This window comes from Phodopus roborovskii, unplaced genomic scaffold (assembly GCF_943737965.1).
Source record: "Phodopus roborovskii unplaced genomic scaffold, PHOROB, whole genome shotgun sequence".
In the NCBI taxonomy this organism is placed as follows: domain Eukaryota; kingdom Metazoa; phylum Chordata; class Mammalia; order Rodentia; family Cricetidae; genus Phodopus; species Phodopus roborovskii.
In genome coordinates this window covers 21013990-21040211 of record NW_026126469.1, presented here as the reverse complement: position 1 = coordinate 21040211, position 26222 = coordinate 21013990, and the positions used below count along the sequence as shown (strand labels likewise).

Below are 26222 nucleotides of genomic sequence, written 5' to 3'. Positions count from 1 at the left end.
ACTTGTTAAGAAGACGTGAGATGCCAAAGAAACATCGAAAAACAAGGGCGTTTGGGACGGTGAGGGTGGGCAAGCGATAAGGATGACTAAAAACATTTTTTAATAGCTAAGTGGGAAACAGGCTTCCCTCAGGGACAATCCAGAAGCCAGCGCGCCCTAGGGCCCTGGGCCTCGAGCCCCTCCGCGTGTGTGATTCGCTTGCACAGTCCTAAAACACTACTCAGCACTTCACAGTTGGCAGGCATCACCCTTTCCCCTCCGTCTCCGTGCCCGGGCAGGCTAGGCGCCTGGCCACGTCCTCCACCCTTCGTGCACGTCCCTCACGCCCGCTGCGTCACGCTCGCCCGCCCCGCCCACCCCGCCAGCGCCCTTCCCACGCGGGCACCCGGTGACTTTGAGCGCCAGCGCCGCGGCCGCCCAGGGGTGCTGTGCGTCGGTGGAGCAGGCGGCCATGGGGAGCCTCCGCGGCCTGCGCCTAGCGGCTGGTGAGATGCGGGGCTGCGGGCGGCAGGAGGGGGCATCTCCGGTAGGGGTGTCCTACTTACTGCAACCGTGGGAGGACCGCAGCGGCTAGGTAGACGTGGGGAGGCCGGCCGAGACCCTGGGTCTCATCCAGCCCACTCCCGCCTTAAGTTGGTGCCTTGATGCTTCCACCTGGTTCTCGTCCTCCTGCGAGCACCTGCTCAGAGTTATCTCTATAACGTACGCTTTCCACCCTGTTTTCCCCATCCGTTATTCTAGTTGAGCCTTCCTCCTCAGCTACTTGTCCCTCCCTCGTTAGGTGAGGGACTTAAAGTTTATCTCACAGAACACAAGTAACTGTTTTCTTAAGATGTGGGTGGGAGTACGTTGCTTTAAACAATGGTGCGATTAGGTGCTTTGCTTTTCTTAGGGGAAAATGTCTTAATGCAATCTCTGTAGCCTGTTTTCTTAGAAAATATTGGAGCGTTTGGGTGTTTTGGAGTCTGGTTAAAGAAAACGTATCCCGCCTTGGGGAAATCTTAGAGAGCCTTGGAATTACCAAGTTGAGAAATCAGTGGCCTTGCAGCCTGAATCTTGAGGGCCTTTAGTGGGTAACTTACCCTTTTCATCATCTTTATGAACTTTCACGATATATAATGATCCTTTGCTCCATGGCATCAAATTACTGAAGAGTTATTTAATTTTTAAAGAAAGAATAGACCTACGTTTTTCTGTTGAAGCAAACCAGATGTACATTGTAAATGCGATCGAAGCAATTCAAAGAATGGCAAATGTAGAATAGTTGCATACTTTTGAGGAATAGCTAATGAAAAGGTTAGATTTACTGATGCTCCTCCGGGACAGCATTGTTTACACCCTTTAAAGAAAGAAAGAGCCCTCATTCTATTACTTCTTTTGATTTGTATCAGCTAGAATCTAATTCATCTAAAATCTTTTGTGTACATTTTTATTAAGTATTATAAAGTTTTCAGCAGAACGGGTAAAAGAATCAACAATCTGTAAGTTATTCAAAAACCACTTAATATTTGAAGAAAGTCTGACAGTAGTTACTTTTTTAGATGTGAGACTGAAGCACACATCACGGAAATCTATTTAAAGCGTGTCCACAGATTTCTGATGCTTTGGAACGTTGCTTTTGGGCCCTCAACCAAGACAAAGTTCCCTGCACAATTTAGCAACAATTTATTTTACTTCTGATAGGGAAACATTTAATAGCAGACCAAGGATGTGGTGAGCAACTGCTTCCAAGTGATCTGTGTTATGAGCACCTTCCAATGATTTACTTTACCTGTTTTATTACTAAGTTCTTTCACATAACACTATCTGATTCCCACAGCAGCCTCCTTGAGTCTTATTATTCCCTGCTGTCTTTACAACTAAACCTAAGTCACAGAGCTAAATAAACCAGAAATGTGAGCACCAAAGAGAGGCAGTGATTTTGTGTTACCTGTATTCCTTGATGCTTTCGATGCTGCTTACTGGGATATGTTCATGTGTAAGTAACTCACAGCCAGGTGGGGCTTTTTTTGTTTGGTTGGTTTTGTTTTGTTTTGTTTTGTTTTGTGTGTGTGTGTGTTTTTTGTTTTGAGATAGTCACTGTGTAGCCCCAGCTGGCATGGAACTCACTGTGTTAACCAGGCTGGCCTGGAACTCACATGGTTTCCTTAATATGAACTGAAAGTCATGAAACACTGATATGTTTGTGAAGTGGGAGTATACTTTATACTCAAATGGACTTTCAATAAATAACATTGACTAAGTATGTGGTCAAAGTTAGAATTTAATCTGGGCATTATTTTCTTATCCAGAGTATTTTTCAGGATAAGGTGCTCTTCTGGGTGAATGAAGTTTTAGATACCTCGTTTTTATGAAGTAGAGCTGTGCTTTAACAGCTTTCATTGGCAATCTTGGCAAATCCCTTGAGAGAAGTATAGTTGTTTATTGTTGTGTGGATGTAGTTGTAGATGCAGATCAAAGTTGTCACTTGCAATATTTGGACACCATCACAGATGAGAGGTCTAGTGAACCTCTGAAATCACGTTCTGACGTTTATGATTGTGTACTAGTAAGAGAGAGGGACTGTGGCTTCCATCCATTTCTCAGAGCAGTGCGGGTTCTTGTAAGGAGCAGTAATAGAAGAATTGGAGGCTAAATGGCTGGTCTCTCCCACACTGCTGTGGGGACCAGCTTTATCTTGTATTTACTAAATTCTCAGCACTTACCAGTATCTGTTAGTACATGTTGCTTTGATGGAAATATCTTGGATTGAGCAAATAGGTGAGTTTTCACATCTCTTTTCTCCGGAAAGCTGAATAAAATTGTTAAAACTTTTGAAACATTGTATGTTTATTTAAATATGTGTGGTGTATGCAGATGTTCCCAAGCACATTTTGTGTCTGTGTGGAGGCCAGAGAAGGAGGTAAGGTGTCCTGTTCTAGCTGCTTTATTCCCTCACTAAACCTGGAGTTAGGCTGGCAGCCTGCAGACCCAGGTGATCCTCTGGTCTCCACCACTCAGTGCTGCTGGGACAGCACTAAGTAGCCACACCTGGCTTTTTACATGGGCACTGGGGAGTCAAACTCAGGCCCTCATGCTTGCATGACAAACAAGCTCTCTTATCCACGGATCCAGCTCTAAGACATTGTTGTATCTTTCAGTAGGGTGATTGGGTCAAAAGAATGAATGGACTTACCAGAATGTCCTTCATACCTTAGCAAAGTTTTGTCCTGTGCTCCATTGACTTGTCAGCTTTTACAATGACTTTATTCTCATTGCTGTTACCACTGGAGAAGATCATGGCTTCTTCTCTCTCTCTCTCTCTCTCTTAACCCGTATCCCAGAGCACTGAAGAAATATTGTAGAAGTCACTTAATCCCTTAATTTAAATAGATGAGAGAACTTCCACTACTTTTTGCTTTTTGAGACAGGGTCTCATTATGTAGCCCAGCTTCCCTGGAACCCTGAGCTTCTTAAGTACTGGGGTTTCCAGTGTGCACCACCACCCCTGGCTGGAGGAAGAAACAGAAGGCTTAGGAAGGGAATTTACTTGCTAAGGGCCACATGGGCGCAAAGCTGGGACATGACCAATATCCGGCTGCCACTCTGATTTTATTTCCATTCCAGTTTGCTCCTGCATTGTTCTTTTATTTGTTCTTGCTAACCAACCCTAAATGAGATCACATCCATTGTAACTACTCCAATTTTGGCTTATATTGCGCTAGGTGGTGCCAACAGGTTTCTATTTGATACTGTGTGTGGGATACTGTGCATCCCACACACTGCTCATTTCCAAGGGCTAGTTTATTACAGTGTATAAACCAAGGCACGCAAATGCAGCTGGAGGGCAGATAGCATGCGTTAAGCTCTAGATTACAGAGCAGATTGTGAGTGCTGCTGGGCTGGGCCCTGCTGGCATTGTGCACATCCCCCCAACTTCAAAAGTGGTAATGTCATATTGGCAGCTTGAGAGTTGGCTGCAGTGAGAGTTACTGATAAACACTGTGGGTCAGAGATTCCCTGCTCATTTTTTCCTCTCAAGAGCCAGTATACTGCTGACTTTAGAATTTAGAGAAAAGGAGAGTTTAATGAGATAGGATTATCAGCTGAAGGCTTCATTGAAACAGAAAGAGCTATAGTGAGAGATAGGAGCGAAAAGGAGGGGTAGTTATAAGTCTAGAGAGGTGTGAGGGAGGGAAAGGCAGCAAGGAAAACTCAGATTACCTTGGAGACAGTAGGAGAAAGGGTGTGAGCTTGTAAGGAGTTTGAACTAGATGAATTTGGCCAAAAAAAAAAAAGCTTCAAAGCATAAATCATTTTTTTAAACTGGAAAATTAACAAGCAACTGTGTGCAGGGTGCATTGCTGCAACCTGGGAAGATGCTACAGTAAGCTGAGTGTGAGGTGATGGTGGAAATGGCAACAGTTGCCTTGAGGAAAGTAATGATTAGGAGTCATGGAATATTTAAGATGAGACCAGAAGAATGACTCAGTGGTTAGGACTGCTTGCTATTCCTGCAGAGGCCTGAAAGTCATCTTTCAGCACCTGTATCTTCAGATCCGGGGCACCTGGTGCCCTCTCTCATCTTCACAGGTTCTTGTACTCACATACACACATACCTATAATTTAAAAAAAAACAAATTAGATACTATATTGTGTGTGCATTAGTGTTTGCCTGACTGTATATCTGTGCTCACATGCATGCCATGCTGGAAGAAGACATAATATCCCTGGGACTGGAGTTACAAATGATTGTGAGCAGTCATGTTGGGAGTTGAATCTGGGTCCTTTGGAAGAACAGCCAGTGCTCTTAACACTGAGTCATTTCTCCGGCCAAAATAATTTTTTTTTAAGATGGGATCTGTAAGTTTCAAATGTGGAGAACTGCAGACATGTTTGTTAGAAATAAGAAAGGTGGAAGGCAGGCATAGGGTACATGTCTGTTTATCCTAAAATCTGGCCTGAGGCAGGAGATTCATTGCAAGCTCAAGGCCTGCTTGAACAACATAAGGCCTTGCCGTAAGTCTCTCTCTCTCTCTCTCTCTCTCTCTCTCACACACACACACACACACACACACACACACACACACACACACACACAGAGGAAGCCAGGAAAACAGTCATGAATGTGCTCAAAGACCTGTCAGCTGTTAGTTGGACAGAGATGTATTGCTGTGCTGTAGGTACTTTCATGGGTGATAATGAGATCTCTCAGTTAAAGACCTATGGAGATGAGAAAGCCATTATTGTGAAGCTATTTAAGTAGAACGGGGAATCCTTCCACAGTAGCACACAGTAACAGTAGGGCAGAACCTTGGGGTCTGGCATAGCTTAAGAATAAGAAGTGGGAAAGAGAGGATCAAAAAGAGATAGATGGGGCTGGTGAAGTGGCTCAGCAAGGAAAAGCACTTGCCACCAAGTCTGATGACCTGAGTTTGATCCCTGGGACCCTTCCAGTGGAAGATGAGAACCAGCTCCTGCAAGTTGTCCTCTGATACATACACAGATAAGTAAAAATAAAAATAATAAAACAGATCATTGACGTTGGAGGTAAGGGAAAACATGCTGGTTAGTTTTTGTCAAATTGACAGACTAGAGCCATCTGGGAACTTCAGTTGTGGCCATGTTTGTAAAGCATTTTCTTGAGTAATGATTGATGTGGGAAGGCCCAGCCCCATGTGGGCAGTGCCAACCCTGGGCAAGTGGTCCTGGGTTGTATAGGAAAGCAAGCTGAGGAAGCCAATGCTTTCTGGTCCTTCGTCTGCTCCTCCTTGTTCTGAGTTCCTGCCCTGATACCACACAGTGGTGGACTATAGTTGGGACGTGTGAGCCAAGTGAACCCTTTCCTCCCAAGCTGCTTTAGTAGGACAGGACTGGAGAGATGGTGGTAGATAATGGAGGGAGGGGTTGAGTCCCTGAAGGATAGATAAGTAGACTGCAAAGTAGGCCACAAGGTGAGAGGGGTAGGGGAAATAGGCTAAAGATGAGAATGTAAAACATTGATTCAGCTAGATGGGGAACACTAGAGCATTTCAGTGATGTGCTTGGGAAGAAATGTGAGTGCCGTGTAGTGAAGCGAAGATATATGCCTCATAGTCATTTGTTTAACCTGTGAAAGGAAGGTGAATATTTTATTTATAGGACCTGTTAAGGAGCTAGAGAGATGGCTCAGAGGTTAAGGGCTCTGGCTGCTCTTCCAGAGGTCATGAGTTCAGTTCCCGGCAACCATATGGTGGCTCACAACCATCTGTAATGAGAGCTGGTGCCCTCTTCTGACCTGCAAGTGTATATGCAGGCAGAACACCAGATACATAATAAATAAATCTTTTAAAAAAAAAAAAAAATGGTTACTATTTTCTCCAAGATAGTGGATCCTCCGTTTTACTGTGGTATGAAACAGAAATGATTGCTGTCTACTGGTTGAACTACATAAATTTCTTCTGCCTTCTGGAAAACAACTTTTTATATAACGAACTTTAAGGGGGTTTTTTTGCTCTTTGATTTTGCACTGTCTGATTCTTAGAAGATGATCAGAAATACTGTTACAGGTGTTTATAGAGGCAGGTGCAGCTTCAGAAGGCTGTGACCAGAAGTTTACTTAAATCCATGAGTTCAAGACCAGCCTGGGCAACAGTGAGTTCCTAGAGAGAGAAAGAGACAGACTGAGACAGACTGTGATTAAATCCAGGTATTTCTGATATCCAGGAATAGTATTTGTAGCTTTTTGCCATAATTGAGATACAGTATCTGATTCTTGTGCTCAAACTGTTTTTTTAATAAAGTCTGGAAAGAAATGCAACAAGCCCTCTCTGGGGGCTATGACAGGCAGGGCCTCCACATCTACACTGTACCCTGATGCACCCTCAATTCTCTGTAAAACCTTTGTAGTGTAAAGGTGGTTTTGTTGTGTTTTGTTCTTAAGATAGGTCTGTGCTGTCTGGCAGGGAGAAGACAGTGGACAAGGAGGAGATAGAGGTGATGACATCTAGTGTCACTCAGGAGGGTCCCAGATGGAAGGAGTCACTAGATCAGAAAGAGGGATTTGTGTTCTTCTGAGCCTGCTGGGAAGGGTGAAAAACGGATGGCGTTGGAAGCCTGTTTTCTGTCATAAAGTGAAAGCCAGCAGCTGAAGCCTACAAAGTTTGAAACAGCCGCTGTTGGGAGTGTCCAGGCTGTGGGGTGGGGGTGAGGGCAATAAGAAATGGCTTCATCTCACTATACTTGACCATGAGATCCTAGTAGCATTTTAAGACCTTTATTAAAAAACTGGCCAGGTTTCAAAGATTATTTATAAATTTGCAGGTTTTTTTTTTTCCAACTCAGAAAACTTTTCCCATGGATCTAATGTTACAAATGGTAATTAGGAGTTCAGCCAGCTTACAAAACTCAGTGTCTGTCTATTCTCCTTCCTCTGTTGTGTTTCTCATCTCCTGGTTCTTCCCCGAAATACAGCTCTCCTGTTTGCTGCATGTCATCTACTTGGGCTGCAGCGTGGACATGCTTCCTGTAGGAGGGTTCCACGCCTATGCCTTCTCCTCCGGCTGCTTTGCCCAATTCTGCCTTCTCTTCAGGCCTGCCCTGCTTTCTGCACTGGTGATTGTCCCTAAAACACTATTCTCTCTGCTCAAACTGCTCTGCACATTTGGCAAAGCTTATTGCAGGAAGAAGGTAGTGGGCAGATGAAAAGATTCTCAGGTGTGGGGAAGCAGGGGAGCATAATGTCCAGAGCCAGAGTGAGTTGGTTTGGTATTGTCACATCGTTTTGGGAAGCCTGTATAAAAGCAGTGTCCTTAACGCAACCTAGCAGTCAGCTCCAGAAACAGCGGTGCATACAGAAGCAGTGCAGATCAGGGTTTGAAGCCAGGAAGCGTCCATCCCTTGTCAGAACAGCTGCAGGTGTGAATTTCCAAGCCACTGAGTGGGATCTGGAAAAAACTCAGTGCACATTTTAGAAAGGTTTGATTGCTTCATTGTTACAAGCATTTGGGGCAGCTCACTTTCCTTCTATGGAAATTAAGTCAGTGACTCTCTGTTCCTGTGAGTTTTGTGGACTAGAATGCCTGTCTGTGGAATACGTAATTTCTGTAACTTACTCATTCTTAGGTCTACTGAGCACTTATAAAATTTAACATACAATTTCAATAAATTTTAAAAAATAGTATTGACTAACTGATGCGTAGGATTTGGCTACCCCTGGGATAATGTGTATCTCCTTTTTCCTTACAAGATTTACACAGAAAATCCTCAGATTTTCCCTTTCCTGTCACAACTGTTAATAGCATCAGCAGTTTTAAAGAGATTAAACAGGCATTTGAGGGCTAATATGAGAACCACCTAGTTAGTTACACATTTTTTTTTTTTTTTTTTTTTTTTTTTTTTAGAAAACTCTTTCCTTGGGACATGGGAGAGGAACATTGTTGCCTCAGAAACAACTCCTTCCAGCCAAGGTCATGGAAGTTCCTAGTGTGGAACATGAGGAAAAGGGGAATGAGGTGGTTGGGCAAATAGTCTCAGGGCTGTACAGTGAGCTTCCTTCATCCATCGTGGGACACTCAGAGGGGAGCTGGGTGCTATGGAACAGAGGTGTGAACAAAAGCTCCTCCCCCCACCCCCGAGGGCCATGTGAAGATAGAGCTATAGGACCATGCACACAGCATGTCCTGTGTTAGGGACTGCTCTGCGGATACACTCCTGTGGGATTCCAGCATCTGAAGGAATGAATTGAGCATTAACAATAAAGAGAGGCTGGTGGATTTGGCAGAGCTGTGACTTAATGGATTAGCTTTGTGAAGGGACTTTGAACCCAACCAGAGACAAAGGTGTTAGGTTTTGCGGTTGTGTCCTGGTGCCTTAGTTTGTCTAGTAAAGCTGGAGAGGTGGCTCAGGAGTTAAGAGCACCCGTTCTACTGAGAACTAAGGTTCAGTTCCTAGCACCGACACAGTGGCTCACAACCACTGCCGCTCCACTTGCAGAAGATCCGATGTCCTCTTCTGACCTCTGAGAGCATCAGGCATGCACATGATACGCGTGCATCTGTGCAAGCAAAATACTCAAACTTAAAATTTAAATATATATGTAAATGTAAAAATGCTGACCAGAACCAACCTGGGGAGGAAATTTGGCTTACATGCCTCCATCACAGTCATCGAAGGAAAGCCAGGGGAGGAACTGGAAGCAAGAACTGAAGACTGTGAAGAAATGAGGCTGCATGTTAGGACCACTGGGAATCCTGAAAAGTATTGGCAGTAGATACTGACTTTGGCTGGAAGAAGCTGTTTCTGAGGCAACAATGTCCTGTGGAAAGATATTTTTTAAAAATGTAGGAAGGTTTGCAGCTGGTGCTGAGAATCTGCATTTCTATGAAGTTCCTGAGAAGCACTTCACGTGTGCAGCATTAGTTTCCAGGTGCCCATCACATGGTGAGTTCTTGGCAGCTGTTGAAATGAAGATGGGTGTCTTGAGTCTCGAGTAAAACCTTCATCTCATCTCATTCATAGTGCAGATTTACATTGTGTATGTCTGAGTGGGAACCAACTACACACACACAGGGTTTTTCAGTGTAACAGTCCTGACTGTCCTGGAACTCTCTCTGTAGACTAGCTGGCCTCGAACTCACAGAGATCGGCCTGTCTCTGCCTCCGGGTGCTGGAATTAAAGTCCTGCACCACCACACCTGTTGAGAACCTCTAGCATTAAAGTAACCAGCAATTTGCTCATCGGAGCCTATGGGCCACTATGAGCCGCCATCTGGACTTCCTGCTAGGGCTCTGGGGACCAAGCAATGGTCAGCCAGGGCCGGCCAAGGCTTCAAGTGCGCCCACAGGGTGAAAGGGCTGCTTTGCTTTTGTTTCATGTGTTTGTAATTTTGATCCACCAGAGAATGGAAAATTTCTGTCTCTTATATCTGGGGCAATGTGTTTTATCTCTCAGGGACCAAAAAGGAAAATCTTAATGAAACTTGGCTTGCTTGTGCTCTCATTTTATTATAAAATCAAAAACCATGATCTCATCCAGTAGCTCACGACCATTTTCAGTAGTAACATTTAAAAATTATTTATACATTCTAGTGTGTATAAATAATCACATGTGTGTATGTTTTCATTAGCAGCTGTCCTTTGGAGAGGTAGAAGTTTCTGTCATATAGTATGAAGTGGTAGTAAAGAAGGTTGGGGAGATGTTTCTAAGCTAGGTAAATAATGTCTTCAAATCCCTAGCACCGCTTTTGGCCTGGGTGCCTCTCTGACTTCATATTCTACTTCTCTCCCAACATTTACTCCCTTCTCCTTTCACTGGCCACTGGCCACTTTGTGGTCCCTGAAGCTACAAGTGACTTTCTCAAAGAGACTTTCCTGACTAAAGTATCACACACTCATTTCAAACACATATATGTCATATCCTGATGGCCCCCTTCATTCATATTTTCCTCTCTGGCACTTAGCTTCTGACATATAAGAGTGTGTGTTCACACTAGAATGTGGCACATATTTTTATTTGTTCTATATATTGTTTTTGGTTGTGAGCCTAGCCTTTAACAGCTGAGCCATCACTCCAGCCCTGTTCTATATATTGTCAAAAGTGTCTTGTACGTACACATAGTATATACTCAGTTATCATCTGCTGGGTGAATGAATTTCTGTGGCTGCTGACCTGAGTAAGTGGCCATCAGTCTTCTGGTCTCTTTGGAAAGAAGTCACTTAGGAAACGAGTTCTGCCTTCACCCCATTTTCTGTATGGAGAGTAAAGTCTGTCTGGTGAGGACCAGTACAGCATTGTGTGGGGTGTGTCCTTACAGGGCCCTTTAAGCCAGTGGCTCCCTGGTTTAGCTGCATCTACTCGGTACAGCTGAGTCAGGCACTGAAAAGTGGTTGGAGTGGTAAATTTGCTGTTATGTATGTCTTACCACCACTGACGGGTACAGTACTTGGTTCTGAAAGCGCAGTCCTGCCAACAGAGATCCTACACCCTAGGAGTTGTTAAAAATGCACATTTCTCATGAGTGCGATGGTTTATTCTCTTAAACCAGCACGGAGGGGGATTGCTGTAAGTTCAAAGCCAGCCTGGACTGCCTCATGAGACCCTGTGTGAGAAGAGAAGCTATTGGTCAGTAGCTATGTGCTGTTTCAAGCAGGCTCTACTAAGCTGTGAGGATCTCAGCAGTGTGCGCTTTATTTTTGTGTCCACTGAAGAATGATGAAGAGCCTCAGAGCCTGGTCTCACACCTCACAGCTTGGCAACCACCGGTCAGGACTTCCGGCCCCTGGGCTAGCTGAAGGGTGCTGTAAAGATTGCGTTTAAGTGACTGGGAACAAGGAGCTGTGTAGAGCCTGCCGTAGTTCACACATCCTGCCATGCGCTCTCACTTTTTTCCCTGCTCCCCCTCAAGTCAGCCCTGGTGCTGCCATATTGGATATTGCATCACCACATTCAGAATGAGGAAACAAGCCACAGCAGTGGCAGCTGGTCTCATTTGGTGTCGGTACAGCTGCTGCCCCAAGGCGGTCACCGAGGCTGCGGCAGAGCTGCGCTGATCAGACCCTGGAGTGAAAAGAGTGGGGTCTCATGAGCAGGCACTTTCGGTGGCCCCAGTGCTGGCCACATGGTCTGGCTCTAATGTATTGGGTAAGGACCCCGAAAATCTGTTACTGTGTACATAAAAACCACCAAGATTGTGTAAGACCTTGTGATCTGAAGAGCATTTATTGGAGAAAAATGAGTGAACCCTGAGACTAGGCAGGTTGGTCCTGTTCTCTCTGCAGCAGCCGGGAACACCAGCAGCCACAGCGGCAGTTTTTGCAGCAGCTGGCCAAGGCCGAGGGGGTTGGCGGCTCCCCACCCGGACCCCAGGCATTTTCTTATCATTTGACCTGTGTAGCAGTTTTCAGGAAGCTTCCATTCTCAAAGCTTGTCTTTCACCTCATTCCGAGCTGTGCAGTTTGTCTCTGGGCCGTAATGAAAAACTGTTCATGGTGCTTGTCGAGCATAGTGCAGAGGTGGTAGCTGGGTAAGTGCAGACATTTAAAAGGAAAAGCTAGGGAAGGTGACAAGCTCTGGTGTGCTGCTGGGATGGGGTACAGGAAAGTCAATGCATCTGCATCAGGAAGGACCAAGGAAGGCCCAGGACTCACCCCTGCCTCACTTAAGTTCTGTGGAAGCAAAAATCAAAAGCTGAGGGAAGGATGTGAGCTGCCTGCCCGGGGTGAGACATGTTCCATTACCTTAGAGCCTGGCAGCAAAGACTGCAGGCTTGTCAGTGGGAGACCTTGTATCAATTTTTAGCTGACTCCTAAGCTAAGCAGATGGGGGGGGCAAATACATGAATACAAAATAATGCTAAAAATAATTGTATGCCCAAAATTAACTGAAACTGAGTCAAAATAATTTTTTTTTTTTTTTAAATCTGACCCAAGGGGCTGGAGAGATGGGTCAGAGGTTAGGAGCACTGGCTTTTCTTCTAGAGGGCCTGAATTCAATTCCCAGCAACCATATGATGGCTCATAGCCATCTATAATGGGATCTGATCCCCTCTTCTCTCCGGATACCATATATGCAAATTACACAAAAATTTGTGAATAAATTTTTTTTAATGACCCACCCACTTAAGGACAATTAGAACTAATCCTTTACAACATTTTTTTTTTTTTTAAGAGAAAGACAGGCCAGGCAGTGGTGGCTCACACCTTTAATCCCAGCACTCGGGACTCCAGAGGCAGAGGCAGAGGCAGGCAGATCTCTGTGAGTTCCAGACCATCCTGGTCTACAAGAACTAGTTCCAGGACAGCTTCCAAAGCCACAGAGAAACCCTGTTTCGAGAAAGGGGGAATGGGTAGAGATGTAGCCCAATGTAAAGTGTTTACCTGGTATGGCCCTGGGTTGAATCTTCAGTAGGGCACAAAAGGAAAGAGAGGAGGGGGTGGGTAGGAAGGAAGGAAAGACAGAAAGACAAGACCAGAGCTTTCAAGCAGAGTGTGATGGTATACACCAGTAATCCCAACACTTGGAGGCTGGGGCAAGGGATTGAAAGTTTGAGGCTACATAGTGAGCTTCCCACCTTGAATCACTTCTTGATTCATTTAATGAGGACACATTATCCTGATACCAAGCCAGACAAAGGCATCAAAAGAAACTTTATATCCCTTATACATGTGGATTCAGGGGTGGACACCATGAGTTAGGGGACTATGGTTAGAGCTGCCTCGCTGTTCCAGTCTCAGAGGCTCCCAGACTACCAGGCAGGCTTTTAATCCTCTAGCAAATGCATGTTTACCCTAGAGCTGTGAGTGCTCTCCTGCTCTCGAAAGGGTGGCCTCTGGCCTTCCCTTTCTGTTTCCAGAGCACCAGGAAGTGCCAGGACCCAGCAGGTTCATCGCCTGCACCTTCAGCTTTCTTTCCTGCTCACTGGCACTTCCTAGATGCTCCATGTCCCTGGACCTGGGCCCTTCTGCTCTCTCCTGGCTCTCAGAGGCCTGTATTGGACCTGCTATCTCATGGCGTGACCTCACTTGGTGATTCCCCTTTTCTCCCACTCCCATCAAACTTTATGGATGTCTCTCCTTTTAATTCTGCTTAGTTAAATTATTCATACAGAAGGTAAAAGCTGACAAAAATGTATTTCTTAAAAGTATTCTTTAAAGGAGGTATCCATTTCTTAGCTCTGCTGGCCAGTTTTATGCCAGCTTGACACAAGCTAGAGTCACCTGAAAGAAGAAACCTCAACTGAAAAGACCCTCCATCTCTGAGTTTGAGGCCAGCCTGGTGTACAGAGTGAGTTCCAGAATGGCCAGGGCTACACAGAGAACCTCTGTCTCAAAAAAAAAAAAAAAAAAAAAAAAAAAAAAAAAAAAAGGAAGGAAGAAAGAAAGAGAAAGGAAGGAAGGAAGGAAAGAAGGAGGCTAAACAAGTCAGTAAGCAGCAACCCCCACCCCATGGCCTCTGCATCAGTTCCTGCCCTGTCTGAGTCCCTGTCCTGACTTCCTTCAGTGATGGACTATGCTGTGGAAGTGCAAGCCAAATTAACCCTCTCTTCCCCATCTTGCTTTGGTGTTTCATCCCAGCAATAGAAACCCTCACTAAGACACAAAAAGGCTTAGCGATGATGACAAACCATGAATGTCCCTATGGGGTCTCTAAAAATGTTCCCCTGATCCCTTTGGAAGAATGTGTAATTTCAAGTTAGGGTGGGAACATTCAGAGTGGGTCTGGAACATGTCGTCAGAGAGGAAGGGAGCTGTCAACAACCACTGATCATGTGTTGAAGGAATTCAGGAGCCACTGCAAAGATGGGAACATTTAAGGACTAATGGAAGCACTCTGATGTGGCACTCGTTATACTGCTTTTAAATGGAGTCACCAGCGCCTGTGTGTGTGTGTGTGTGTGTGTGTGTGTGTGTGCATGCAAACTTTTATCCCATGATCCTGCTAAACCTGTGCCTATGGACAACCAGATGCTGTAGGAAAGAATGCCACCATCTTGCAATCCATAGTAAAATCCTTTGCTGCTCACAAAGGAAAGATGAATGAGGAGGTTTGAGGGGTAGCCTGGACTGGTAGAATGGGGTATCCTGGGCTGGTAGAACTTCTGGTCAGTTCACTAAATGACAAAACTGGTATGTGGGTCTTGGGGTGGGATAGACTGTTTTGAGGCAAAGTCTTAATACAGCCCTACACTCATTCTGTAGCAGAGAATGACCTCACACTCTGATCCTTGAGCCTCTTCTTCTCAGGTGCTTGGATTACAAACAAGTGCCACCATGTCCCGAAACACCCAGGTCTCTGTGTTGGGCAACAAGAAGCACAGACAACTTTGCTTAAAAAACAACAAAACTCTAGCTCAACTCTTAATGAACCTCAGCTGCTTGTCTTTAAGAGATAGAGGAGTAATACTGCCAAACTGTAATCATGATTGGACACCTGTGAAAAGTACCTTTGGAGAATTTACTGATAAAATATTAGGCTGTAAATTTCATCTTTTTTTTTTTCCTTTTTTTGGGGGGGGGGCAGTGGTTGAGACAGGAATTCTCTGTTCAGCCTTAGTTATCCTGGAACTCAATTTGTAGACCAGGCTAGCTTCAAAATCACAAAAATCTGCCTGCCTCTGCCTCCCAAGTACTGGGATTAAAAGCCTGTACCATCCAGCTAAAATTTGCTTCTTAATCAGTAAGGCAATTATATTTTGAAACATCACCAAGTATATACCTTAGACCCAGTCATCTCTCCTACCACATAGCTTATATACCTTACATATATTGTATTTTCAAAATTAGCTAACTTGTGTTTTCTAAGAGAGCTGAATTTTTGCTTGTTTTGTTTGTTTGAGATAGAGTAGTCCAAGCACACCTTGAACTCAGTACATAACCCCAGCTGGCCTTGGATTTGAATGAAATCTTCCTGCTTCAACCTCGAAAGTACTGTGTCACCACAGCCAACTTTTATGAGTTGATTTGTATTTTATGTATATAGCTGCAAACTTACAGACTTGTGCTTTGTTCTTGGGGGAGGGAGGGGGATACAGTGTCTTACTATATAGCTGGCTTGAAGTTCACTGCAGAGCCCTGGCTGACCTCAAACTTTTGATGGTCCTCCCAGCTCTCCCTCCTGCCTGATGAGATTACAGGCCTGGACCACCACATTTAGCTACTTAAAGGATTTCTTGAGATAACATCCGATTTCTCTCTGAAATCTGTATCTCTCTTTTCTAGGACATTGCTTTAGGTTATTTGAAAGAAATGCTTCCTCGTCTCTGAGGTCTACCAGGAACACTGACTTGAAGAAGATCAACGGATTTTGCACCAAGCCACAGGAAAGCCCCAAAGCCCCGACCCGTAAGTGTTTATTACTTTATGCATTTATGGAATGGGTAGCCCCCATCCCCACCCCTTAGAATCATTTGGCATCAAAAGAACCTGAAGAGGTAGGCCAGTGTTCCTCCATCGTGCTCAGTCTTGTAGTGTTGCCTTCCTTACTGGACATGCATTGGTTGTGTTCACAGTGCACGGTGGTGGTGGTGGTGGTGGTGGTGGTGGTGGTGGTGGTGGTTGTGTGTGTGTGTGTGTGTGTGTGTGCGCGTGCTACAGGTGAACATCAGGTGTCCCCCTCAACCATTCTCCACTTTAGTTTGGCAAGACTGGCTGGCCAGCAAACGCCGCTGCCTCCCCAATGCACAGCACTCCTTGCTTTTTTTTAAGTGGGTCCTGGGGATTAAATTCATGTTCTCATTAAAAGATTATGTTTGGGGTCAGATATAATGAGGCTAAATTCTGGACTTGGACTTGGCACTGACTTCAGCCATATCTGTTCTGCATACCTAAGCCCAAACCACCACTGCAGGAAGGAGGGCGATGCACAGCTGTAACGTGCCAGCTGTGCTTGTCTGCAAGCTGCTTCTGGGGGGATGCACTTAGGCTCTGCATGCCATAGTGAATAGAAAGGACTTAAAACTCGTTCATTCCCTTCAACCTGCTGATTTCCTTTTCAAGATTCAGGATCTGTCCTAAGCAATAGTCACTATATACGGGAAAGGCTAGGAGTATAAAGATGTTAAATATGTATCTCATACATATATGGATGTGAAACTCAGAATGACTACATGCAGATGTTGGCAGTTCCTTATATAACACTACTACTGTGGAATGTTATGTGTGTGTATATGTGTGTATATATACATATATATGTATATATACACACACATATATATGTATATATACACATATACACACACATACATTTGTATACATATATATTCATATGTCAGATTTTATACTGTATGTGTGTACAAGCCTTGTACATCCATATTAAGTCATTGCTCACCCAGATAAACCTGAGGAAACATACCCAAATTAAAGGATACTGGTCACTCTGTAGTAGTGTCATTATGAATGGTTTTAATTTTTTGCTTTTTCATACCTGTCCTTGGGAGACAGGGGCAAGCAGATCTCTGTGAGCGCCAGGCCAGCTTTGCTTATCTGTATAGTGAATTCCAGACCAGCCAGGCTTATATTTAAACAAGAACAAAAAGGTGTATTCCAAATCCAGTGAATTCCTCAGCATGGTGTCCAGTGTCTGCTAATGTAATACATGTAATAATGTATATACAGCCTTTTTCTTACTCTGCTGGAGGACACAGGCACACTCTCGTCCTTCCTCAGGGTGCCCTCTCCACTCTATCTCTTCTTACGTATTCTTTCCATTTTATAGCAGCTAGGGCTTATATTTTACCTTATTCCTCATGATTCTGTGGAATGTCACTTGAAAACAAGGCCTTCTGGGGGCTAGAGAGATGGCTCAGAGGTTAAGAGCACTGGCTGCTCTTCCAGAGGTCCTGAGTTCAATTCCCAGCAACCACATGGTGGCTCACAACCATCTGTAGTGAGATCTGAGGCCCATGTCTGGTGTGCAGGTGTATATGCAGATAGAGCACACATAAAATAAATCTTTAAAAAATTAAAAAAGAAAAGAAGGCATTCTGTGCAATCCTATTCACATCACATGAAGCTCTGGATGAGCCTGAAGTCTCGGTGTTTCCATTAACTCGATAACTAAAGGACATAAATAGCATTTTTTTTTCCTGATGCTTGATTTAAACATTAAAATCTTACCTGGTTTTCACTACAGAATCTTACAGACACAGAGTGCCACTTCATAAACCCACAGACTTCGAGAAGAAGATACTATTGTGGTCAGGGCGCTTCAAGAAGGTGGAAGAAATCCCGGAGACAATCTCGTGAGTGCTGGGAGGGTTGTGCACAGCCTGAGTTTCTCACTGGTCTCTGAGGGGGAAAGTAGAGTGTATTTGTGCTCTGTTTAAAACCTTTTGACCAGATTTAGAAACATTCTTCATTCTCTACATGTTTTCATCTTTGGCAAGTACCCAGAACAGTCAGTGTTGGAAAACTGTTCAGTATATTACCTAGTGACTGATGATCTTGTAGGCCTCAGAAGCCAGCTGATGTTTAGCTACACATCCTAGCTGCAAGAACATGGGGAACAATAATATGTGCTATTTTAATTTGTTTCTAAGCTTGGCAAAATGAATTATCATGTAGTTATTAAACTACATCCTACAAAACCCACTCAGGAATTAGTCTTGGGTGTGATAGTATTTTAATGTAGCAGCTTTAGTTTGGATCTTAAACATCTCCAAATGCCCACACATGGCGGAACTCACAGAAAGTGGTGGAAACTTTAAAAGGTGAGGTCTCAGGCCTCAGCCGGGCAGTGGTGGTGCATACCATTAGTCCTAGCACTCAGGAAACAGAGGCAGTTCTAGGCCAGCCTGGACTATAGAGTGAGTTCAAAAACAGCCAGAGCTATTACATTGAGAACCCTGTCTAGAAACTGGGCCCCGTCCCACGACCCTAAAAAGAGGTGAGATCTCATGGGAGTTCTTCAGAGACCCTGGTCCTCCTCGTCTTCAGCTCTTTTGACTTCCTTCGAACTAAGTGTCCTCGCCCTCTCACTCTTCAGCGGGATGTTCTCCCTCCATAAGCCTCTCCCTCTTCATACTCTGCTCACCTCCTATCCCAGTAACCAGGAAGGGGTTTCTTCCTCACCTGCCTCCTTAAGCCTCGGCTGGAATCTAAGCTTTTTCAGAATTTCTGAGTGATATGTTCAGGATCCTCTAAGCCAGCATTTTGTAGACTTAGCTAGCACTGTTGAAACTTTGGACTGGAATATTTTGGGTTTTATGAACTGCCGTGTATACTGAAGGATGTTTAACAACATCCCTGACTTCTGTCCCTTAGATGCCACCAGTACTCTCTCCAAGAGTGTCCCCAGGTATTGTCACATGTCCCCTGGGGGCAAATCTATCTCAGGTGGAAGTACTCAGTGTTCAGTCTCGTGCTAAGGACCCTGACTGACCAGCAGTGAAACTCAGTCCCCTGTGGGTATCCTCCTCAGAGTAAGGGACGTCATACAAGTTCCCTGTCAGCAAGAAACTATTCCTGGATCTTCTGGCTCTGGGATTGAGCAGCACATATTTTCCAGGTAGATAGGACACATCTGCTTCTGCTGCTCTTGCCAGCTGAGTTAGAGAACACACTGTCGCCCCCATATTATCTCTGCAGGAAAGCCTTAGTCCTCCTTAACCCAAGTGACAGTGCCCTCTTCTGAGAACTGGGCGTGCCCAGAAATAGCAGGGGCACCCAGTTCTTGCTTTTGCCCTGGTTTCTTGATAATATCCCATCGAAAACAAGATGGCCTATGCCTGAGGGGTGGGTGACTGTGATTTCTGCTCTTGTGTTTGCTGTGGCACACCTTGTCTCCCCTGTCATTGGTTCCTAGATCTCTCAGACCCAAAATACTACCTGGTGAGTCACTCTGGAAAGTTCTTCCCTGGGCTTGGGCAACTGATTGTCCTATGCTGGTGGCTTTGAGCAGGTTCTGCTTCTCTTATGTTTTATTATTATCATTATCTGAGAGGTTCACACATACATATGATGTGTTTTTATTTAATTCAGCCACCTACGTGTGCCCTTCCCTCCAATTCCTACATTTCCTTCCCAACTAAATGTTTTTGTTTGTTTGTTTGTTTGTTTGTCTTTAAACCAAACTTGCTCCTTTTGAAATGGGTGGCAACTGTCATGGCCATGTTGAAATGTATTTCCCTTTATAATTGGCTTCCTAATTGTAGGCTGTGCCACTGTGGGAGGGTCACAAGACTTCAGTTGCAGACACCCATGCACATAAAGTCTTGCTGTATTAGTTACTTTTCTATTGCTTCGGCAAAATACCATGGCCAAGGCAACTTACAGAATAAAGAGTTTGCTCTGGGCTTGCAGGCTTGCAGTTCCTGAGGGTTAGGGTCCACAATGGTAGGAACAACAGGCAGCACACAGACAGGAGCCTTGAGCTGAGAGCTCACATCTCAAACCGTAAGCAGGAAATAGAGAGGGTGAACTGGGAAAGGTGGCTTCTGACACCTCAAAGCCTGCCCTCAGTTTCACACTTCCTCCAACAGGGCCACACACCCCTAAACCTACCCAACAGTGCCCCCGGGAGCCAGGCTGATCCAAGACTCCCTTAGAGGCCCCGATGAAAGGACCGAAAGAAGGCTAGTTCTATGTCTGGGCCCAGGGCAGGTCCTCAAAGGTTTCGGGTTCCTGGGAACCTAGCTTTTCCCCTGAAGAAACTGGAATTATCAGTTCAAGGCCACTGTATGCTTGGTCTATGATACATCTGAGATATCCCATGCTCCTTTTGTATGATTTTGCTTGATTAGCTTCCTGCTGATGTCATCCCATTGTGTGACAGCCTTCTGCTGACTGTCCCATCCTCCAACTCCCCCTCCCCACCTGCTGCAAACTGTCTGTAATATGCTATACTTCTTAATAAACTTGCCTTGGCCTAAACCATCAGCTTATGTAAGACCTCCTGATCCCTACTGTCCTGGTTTATTCTCTTATCCCCATGCTCCCCCTTAGGAAGCTATCATTGAAGATCAGTCTGCTGGTCCAGGTCAACCAAGTATTCAGATGCCCTAGACTATGGGAAGACATTCTCATTCCAACCACCACACAAGTTAAAATGGTTTGGTTTTTGATGTATTTTTGGTTTTTCTGTTTAGTGGGATCTCAGATGGTATTTAGTTAAGCAGTTAAACAATTCACTACCTTTAGAAATTGTTCCTGAGTCCTGCCGTCCTATGGGCCCAGCTCGTACATCACACTGTATCTAATGCCTCCTCCATGGCAGCTTTTGAAAGCCATTGCTCTTGCTTATTGTAGATGGAAGTTCTGTCCCGCCAGGTCCTGCAGCCATTTAGTCTCAAATAAATACAGAGGCTTATATTAATTATAAACTGTTTGGCCAATGGCTCAGGCTTCTTATTTATTGGCTAACTCTTAATTATTAACCCATAAGCTTGGGGATTTAGCTCAGTGGTAGAGTGCTTGCCTCCAAATTGAAAGGATTTGGTCCTCAGCTCAAAAGAAACAAAAATAAAGACAAAAAAAATAATTATTAACATATAACTATTAATATGTGTTTTTCCACATGGTCTTGGCTTACTGGTGATGCCCAAGCCTCTTGCTTCCTCGGCAGCTATATGATATATCCTTTTCTCTGCCTACTACCTTTCTCTATCCCTGTTTGGATTTTCCACCTGGCTAAGTCCTGCCTGTCCATTGGCTAAAACAGCTTTATTCATCAACCAATAAGAGAAACATAGTCACAGCATACAGGAGGACCTCCCCCATCAGCTTATGTTCAATATTAGATGTGCTAAATATTGGGGGGAGGAAGTAGAAAGCATTCTAATCCCATTTATTTATTTATTTTTCGGGTTTTTCTGTGTAACAGCGCTGGCTGTCCTGGAACTCCCAGAGATCTGCCTGCCTCTGCCTCCTGAGTGCTAGGATCAAAGGCATGCAACACCACCACTTGGCTTCCAATCCCATTATTTAGAAATAGTCTCTTCCCGTACACACCTGCTGGGGAGACCCCACTTAGACTCCTTGTGTCCTGTCTTGTTCTTCTAGCTACTCCAGTGGAACCACAATCCACTGCCTTCCTACAGAATCACAAAGATAGATAGCCTTCTCTCTAACTTAATTTTAGTTACATTTATTCATTTAGTGTCTTGGGGTGGTACTCATGACACGGCATCTGTGTAGAAATCAAACAACTTACGGAAGTATCTTCTACCATGTAGGCCCTGGGAATTGAATGCAGGCTATTGGGCTTAGCTGCAAGCACCTTTACCTACTGATCCATCTTGTATACCCAGCCCTCTGTTCTCTTTAGACTCTGGCGCATTATGCCTCTTTGCTTTTACCTGAGAAATTGTCTGTCAAGGCATGTGGGTCATCAATCAGTCACTGCAAAGACCAGATAGGCTGCGTTCTAGGTACTTGTCAAAAAGCACAGGCTTCAGCCCACTGTTGCTCAATTTTAGCAAAACCTTCATGACAACATTAACATTAAGGGACCATTGTTTTAGGGATTATTTCCCTGGCTCAGGCAACCTCACATATATTCCTGGTTTAAGACAGAGAAAAACACTAGATTAGAGGCTGGAAAAATAAACAAAGACACTTACACTTGCATTGTTTGAAATAAAACCTAAGGTTTGTTTTGCTTTTGTTTGTTTGTTTTTAGACAGGGTTTCTCTCCATAGCCCTGGCTGTCTTGGAACTTGCTATGTGAACCAGATTGGCCTGGAACTTACTATGATCCTCCTGCCTCTGCTTAGGTTAAAGACCTGTACCACTGTTCCCAGCAAGCATAGGTTTTGTTATGAAATGCACTTTTAGATGAGTTAATAAAAATGGAAATATTTTAAATTAATAACATAGTTTCTAATCCCCCCCCCATCAAAGTTCAGAGTAATCAGGGTTGCAGAGATGGCTCCATACTTAGGGCACTGGCTGCCCTTCCAGAGAATGAAGGTTCATTTCCCAGAACCCACATGTGGCTTATAACTTCTGTATCGGAGGAGATCCAAATCCGACACCCTCTTCTGGCCTCTGACTCAGACATAGCATACACGTGGTGCATAGACATAGAGTCAAGCAAATTACCCATGTGCATAAAATTTAAAATGGGGGTCGGGGAGTGGGGGACTATTTACACAAAGAACATTAGCTCTTCCATGTTTGTTTTCTTTCTGGACTATATTTTGCTATAACTTGAGCTCATAGCAGGACTTTTTGAGAGGAGAAGAATTCCAGGCCAGCCTGGGCTATAAAGTAGAAAAGACTCTTGTCTCCAAAAACAAAAACCAAAGAGTTATGAACTTGGCCCGCGATCCCCAGGGTGCTATGAGGTCCCTAGGTACTAGCTGCTTTGTGTTTACAGACATCACTGTTCTTCTAACTTGTGATGTCCAGAACATTTTGTGTTGCTGCAGGTTCAAAGAGAAAAGTGTTAATCATGTTTTCTATTGTTAGGTTTGAGATGCTTGATGCTGCAAAGAACAGGATCCGGGTGAAGGTCAGCTATTTAATGATCGCCTTGACAGTGGTGGGATGCATCTATATGGTTATTGAGGGCAAGAAGGTAAGAGTGAGCTGCTCTCTGTCTCTGCATGCCGTCCCCAATGACGGGAAAGCGGTGATGGGTGCATGTGGTCTGGGAAGGGGAGGGTCTGAGAAGCCACTTTGTATCACTTTACTGACTCAATACTTACTGCATGCCAGGCTCTTCTGAGTGATGACCTTATTGGTTCCTCACAACAGCTTTGCTAAGTAGATGCTACAGTGAGATGAGGGAACCATAGTTTAGGAAGCTTTAGCAATGGCTGGTGAGGGGGTTCAGCAGACAGGCATTTGTGCATAGGCCTGGTGACATGGGTTTAATCCCTGCATCCCACAAGATGGCAGGAGAGAATCAACTCCTGAGAACTGTCCTGAAACTTCCACACGTACTCGGTAGCATGTGTGCCTGCACACAAAATGAGTAACATAATTTTGTTTGTTTGTTTTTTTGTTTTTTGAGACTGAGTTTCTCTGTAATAGTCCCAGCTATCCTAGAACCTACTCTCTAGACCAGACTGGTCTGAAACTCACAGAGATCCACCTGCCTCTACCTCTCAAGTACTGAGATTAAAGGCATGTGCCTCCACCACCGGGATAAAACAGTATTTTTTTTTTTTTTCAGCTTGCCCTAAGCCATGTGTCTCCCTGGTGACAGAAGTAATTTGAACCTAGATGTAATTGAGGTGAGAGTAGATTGCTCCCCAATACTGAATGTTTGTCATTCAACGGCAACTGTTAACTCACTGGATGTGAGCACCTGAGAGAGGGAGGCTTTCTCATCGCTGTGCTTTATTCTGAAGAAACCAGAAGCTACACGTGCACCATGCATTTCCCAAAACTCATGTAGTCAGTGAAGATATAAAAACTTCGATTAAGCCGGGCATTGGTGGCACACGCCTTTAATCCCAAATGACCTATTAAACTATCTTGTTATTAAGATACAGTTACTTTAGGGTCTGGGGAGATGGCTCAGTGGTTAGGACCACTTGTTGCTCCTGCAGAGGATCGGGGTTCAGTTCCTGGCACCCACATGGCAGCTCATAACCATTTGTAACTCCATTTCTGGGGTTCTGGTACCCTCTTCTGGCCTTCACAGGTACCAGGAACACATATGTACATATGGTTACATGTACATAAATGCAGACAAATACTTATACCCATAAAATAAAAATAAGTAAACTCTAAAGGATGTGTGTATGCTTTTAAATTTAAGAACACATCTTGACTATCATGTCTAATTCTGTGTCATAGCTTTCACACAGAGACATCCTTTAACTGTTGTTACATATTAAAAAGATTCTTCAGCTGAGCAGTAATGGTGGACTCCTTTAATCCCAGCACTCAGAAGGCAGAGGCAAGTGGATCCCTGAGTTCAAGGCCAGCCTGGTTTACAAAGTGTGGGCTCCATGACAGCCAGGGCTACACAGAGAAACCCTGTCTCAAAAAAAAAAAAGAAGAAGAATTCTTCTATGAACACGCTTGTCAACTGATCTCCTTACCCTGAGCAAGTCCATAGTGAAAAGGAAATGAACTCTTGACTCTCTGTGCCTTGCAGCCATTTCGGTCCAGCCTCACAGGAACCCAAAGGGGCAAGGGTGCTGACCTGAGTGACGTTCTCTGGAAATGAGCCTGCCCTACTCCATTTTTCCTGTCTCCCCATCTGACCTCTCCTTCATAATTCCAGATTGAAGCTTTCAGAAGCCTGTGGATAGACATGTGGATTTCTAGAATGCTAAGAAATACTTGATGTTAAAAATTTGTAGAAGCTGAGGCTGGAGAGATGGCTCTGCTCCTCCAGAGGTCATGAGTTCAATTCCCAGCAACTGCATGGTGGCTCACAACCATCTTCAATTTTGTTTCCTTTTAGGCAGCAAAAAGGCATGAGTCTTTAACAAGCTTGAACCTGGAAAAGAAAGCCCGTCTGAGAGAGGAGGCAGCTATGAAGGCCAAAACAGAGTAGAATTATTTGTGCTGGATTTGGAAAACCTGGGAATAAGGTTGCAATAACAAGCCTGCATTGGAAAGAATGTGATGTGAGATCCACTTTGCAGACATATGCTTTGCACAGATTTATTCCACTTCCCTATTTCTGCTATAGAGGAACAAATAAATTTTCTTAAAGAATGACTTGTCTGTGTTTTGTCGATTTGATCCAAGTAAAACATAGCCTCCCCGCTTTTCAGAGAAAAAGTGAAAAAGAGGCAACTAATATCAAATTAATATTAACTCTTTTTGAAGCATCAGGTACCCTACTCACATACTGAGCTTGACATAATCCTGAGGCCCAAAGAGTGTGGGTCTTCTCTGTTCTGTGTACCATGTCTAAAGGGACAAAAGGACTAGCTGGGTTCACTGCCCAGATAACCACGTTGGGAAGCCAGCCTTCCAAATGCCAGGGTGCCTTTGGGGAGACTGGTTCCCAGGAAGTAGAAAAGCCTTTGAGAGTACCCTGGCAAAGTCAGGACAGGAGCCTGCCTGCCAAGAGTTTTGAGGTGTTTATCATTCACCATAGAATTGCTGGGGGCCAGCTGCTACCTCCTAGTTCATGACTTGGCTCCCAAATAGCCCTTTTCTTACTCCCAGGGAATTCAATTTTATTCGTATGGAAATGCCATCCCTGTCCTTGTTTGTTAGTATTGAAAATAAGCACTTACACCCCTATGTGTTTCATTAGCCTTGTTCTACCACGGTGTCTGGTATTAAGGTAATTTCTGCTATAAACATCTCAATGACTCACATGCCTCCCTAATGCTAACAGATGACACATCATTGTAGCCAGCCAACACACTACTTCTCGGATAATAGGTATGATTTTAAAAGCACCACATGCCACTGTCTGGGGACTCAGTGAGATACATTTGCACTGGCATGCTGCCAGTAGACCCTGATCTAGTGACTTGATGTCTGCACAGTGCACTTCTGCCTTTGTTTTTAGAAAACTTCTTTTTCTTGAATATTTCAGGAACCCCCTCCAAACCCATGTTTGGAATATTGGTAAATTCTAATTCAGATCTCCCTTAAGGGACCTTCCTTCATGTAGCAATGTCATTTCCGTTGAAGAGCACTGAGAAGTCTGTCTTAAAATCCATGATAAAGATATACCACCAATTTGTACAATTTTTTTTTGGGGGGGGAGGGTTTCAAGACAGGCTTTCTTTGTGTTGCTTTGGAGCCTGCCCTGGAACTAGCTCTATAGACCAGGCTGAACTCAAACTCAGAGATCCACCTGCCTCTGCCTCCCGAGTGCTGGGATTAAAGGTGTGTGCCACCAA

General features: G+C 44.4%; 1 protein-coding gene across 1 annotated transcript; it reads left to right on the top strand.

Moving 5' to 3' along the window:
• The first annotated feature begins 284 nt into the window (after positions 1 to 284).
• Fam162a (family with sequence similarity 162 member A) lies at positions 285 to 25077 on the top strand. Its single transcript, XM_051191414.1, has 5 exons — positions 285 to 485; positions 15676 to 15798; positions 17588 to 17696; positions 22864 to 22972; positions 24818 to 25077. The coding sequence occupies exons 1-5, from the start codon at positions 452 to 454 to the stop codon at positions 24908 to 24910; spliced, it is 468 nt and encodes a 155-aa protein (XP_051047371.1). The 5' UTR covers positions 285 to 451; the 3' UTR covers positions 24911 to 25077.
• Positions 25078 to 26222: the final 1145 nt, after the last annotated feature.